Source organism: Protobothrops mucrosquamatus, unplaced genomic scaffold (genome assembly GCF_001527695.2).
Source record: "Protobothrops mucrosquamatus isolate PMUCROS unplaced genomic scaffold, P.Mucros_1.0 scaffold1377, whole genome shotgun sequence".
Taxonomy (NCBI): Eukaryota; Metazoa; Chordata; class Lepidosauria; order Squamata; family Viperidae; genus Protobothrops; species Protobothrops mucrosquamatus.
In genome coordinates this window covers 128,279-130,312 of record NW_015387566.1, presented here as the reverse complement: position 1 = coordinate 130,312, position 2,034 = coordinate 128,279, and the positions used below count along the sequence as shown (strand labels likewise).

The 2,034-nt window shown below is 40.8% G+C and overlaps 1 protein-coding gene across 1 annotated transcript in view; it reads left to right on the top strand.

Moving 5' to 3' along the window:
• The first annotated feature begins 324 nt into the window (after positions 1–324).
• ABAT (4-aminobutyrate aminotransferase) overlaps positions 325–2,034 on the top strand; it is a 29,844-nt gene continuing 28,134 nt past the window's right edge. The window contains exon 1 of the mRNA XM_015821645.1: positions 325–452. Within this exon, the coding sequence (XP_015677131.1) occupies positions 383–452 (70 nt within the window). The 5' untranslated portion in view covers positions 325–382. The remainder of the gene's footprint in view (positions 453–2,034) is intronic.

The following is a 2,034-nucleotide window of genomic DNA, read 5'->3' as shown; positions in this document are numbered from 1 at the left end:
TCAGGATCAGTTTTGGGGTAGGTTTTATGTGGTTTACTGTGATACATTAACCTTCTGGGTTGATTAATTTGTAGTTCAAGATAATGGCTAAACCCAAAAACATTTCAATTACCAGCTGAAGCTTAAGAATCCAACCTGAGAGGTAATTTGGCCACAAATGCACCATTTGCTTATTTGTGAGTTTTGCAAACCAGAATCTTAAGATCTAGATAGAAGCTTCCTGATTTTTTTAAAGAGAAGAGTCTTGTTTTGCTGATCTTCCATGGTAAAATTATTGGGGAGGTTTCCAGTGGTAATTTTGCCTACTTCTCTTTACAGGTAATTAGCAGGAGGCAAGAAGAAAAATTCATTTTGCGGCTGAAGAAAAATCCCATTGAATAAAATGGCCCTGATGCTGCTCAATCGGCACGTAACATGGTCACTGCAACAGAGTTCCAGGATATTGGCAGTAGGTAAGTGGGACAGAAAAAAAGTTTGTTGTTAGTTGCGAAGTTGTGTCCGACCCATCGCGACCCCCATGGACAACGTTCCTCCAGGCCTTCCTGTCCTCTACCATCTTCTGGAGTCCCTTTAAGCTCATGCCTACTGCTTCAGTGACTCCATCCAGCCACCTCATTCTCTGTCGTCCCCTTCTTCTATTGCCCTCCATCTTTCCCAGCATCAGGCTCTTCTCCAGTGAGTCCTTCCTTCTCATTAGGTGGCCAAAGTACTTGAGTTTCAACTTCAGGATCTGGCCTTCTAAAGAGCAGTCGGGGTTGATCTCTAGGACTGACCGGTTTGATCGCCTTGCAGTCCAGGGGACTCGCAGGAGTCTTCTCCAGTACCATAGTTCAAAGGCCTCCATTCTTTGGCGCTCAGTCTTTCTTATGCTCCAACTTTCACAGCCATCCATTGCAACTGGGAAAACCATGGCCTTGACTATACGCACTTTTGTTGGCAGGGGGATGTCTCTGCTTTTTAGTATGCTGTCTAAATTTGCCATAGCTTTCCTCCCCAGGAGCAAGCAAAGTTTATATATCTATATATCAATACAGGTAGTCCTCGACTTACAGGTCCAAAATTTCTGTTGTTAAGTGAGACGGTTATTAAGTGAGTTTTGCCCCATTTTATGATCTTTCTTGCCACAGTTGTTAAGTGAATCACTGCAGTTGTTAGTAACCCAGCTGTTAAGTGAATCTGGCTTCCCCATTGACTTTGTTTGTCAGAAGGTTGCAAAAGAGCAGACTAGAATAGAATATTGGCCAACTGTGGTTGGACACAAAAGGAATTTGTCTCCGGTGCAGAAGCTCTCAGTGTACATATAAGTAATAGTGATAAATCATGATCACAAACAACATAAAATTACATTCACCATAAATCATGAGATGCAACACTTAGTGATAGTCATAAGATACTCCTAACCAAACAACATCAGTCATACTAGAGTACTAAATAAAACAATATAAATCGTAAGAGACAAGCAACAAAGTTATAGTCATAAGAAGATAAGGATAGGTGATAGGAAAGATGAGGAGAATAGTAATACAGCTTTACTAAGTAGTTTGACGTTGTTGTTGGAATAAGTTGTTAAGCAGAGTGACGGCATTGAGGAAAAAACTGTTCTGGTGTGCAATGCCCTATGGCGTCGTGTTGATGGAAGAAGTTGAAACAGTTTATGTCCAGGATGTGAGGGGTCTGTAGATAAAGGTGAACACATGATGCCGGGACATGATCATGGGAATGCTGCAATGGTCATAAGTGTGAAAACCAATCAAAAGTCACTTTTTCAGTGCCATTGATCAGTCACTAAAGGAACTGTAAGTCGAGAATTATCTGTATATCCATATATATCTATGTATATATATTTCTAATAACACTAAAACTAAAACAGTGACTCCTGGGTGTGATCATCTTTCCAAAAACAAACTGTGAACACCAGGAGTATATTAAACTATACAAAGTTTAATAACATAAAACATAAAACAAAACTACACCAAGCTTTCGTCGGACTCCTTCCGACTTCGTCAGGGTTACGTGCCAGTCCATGAGAGAGTC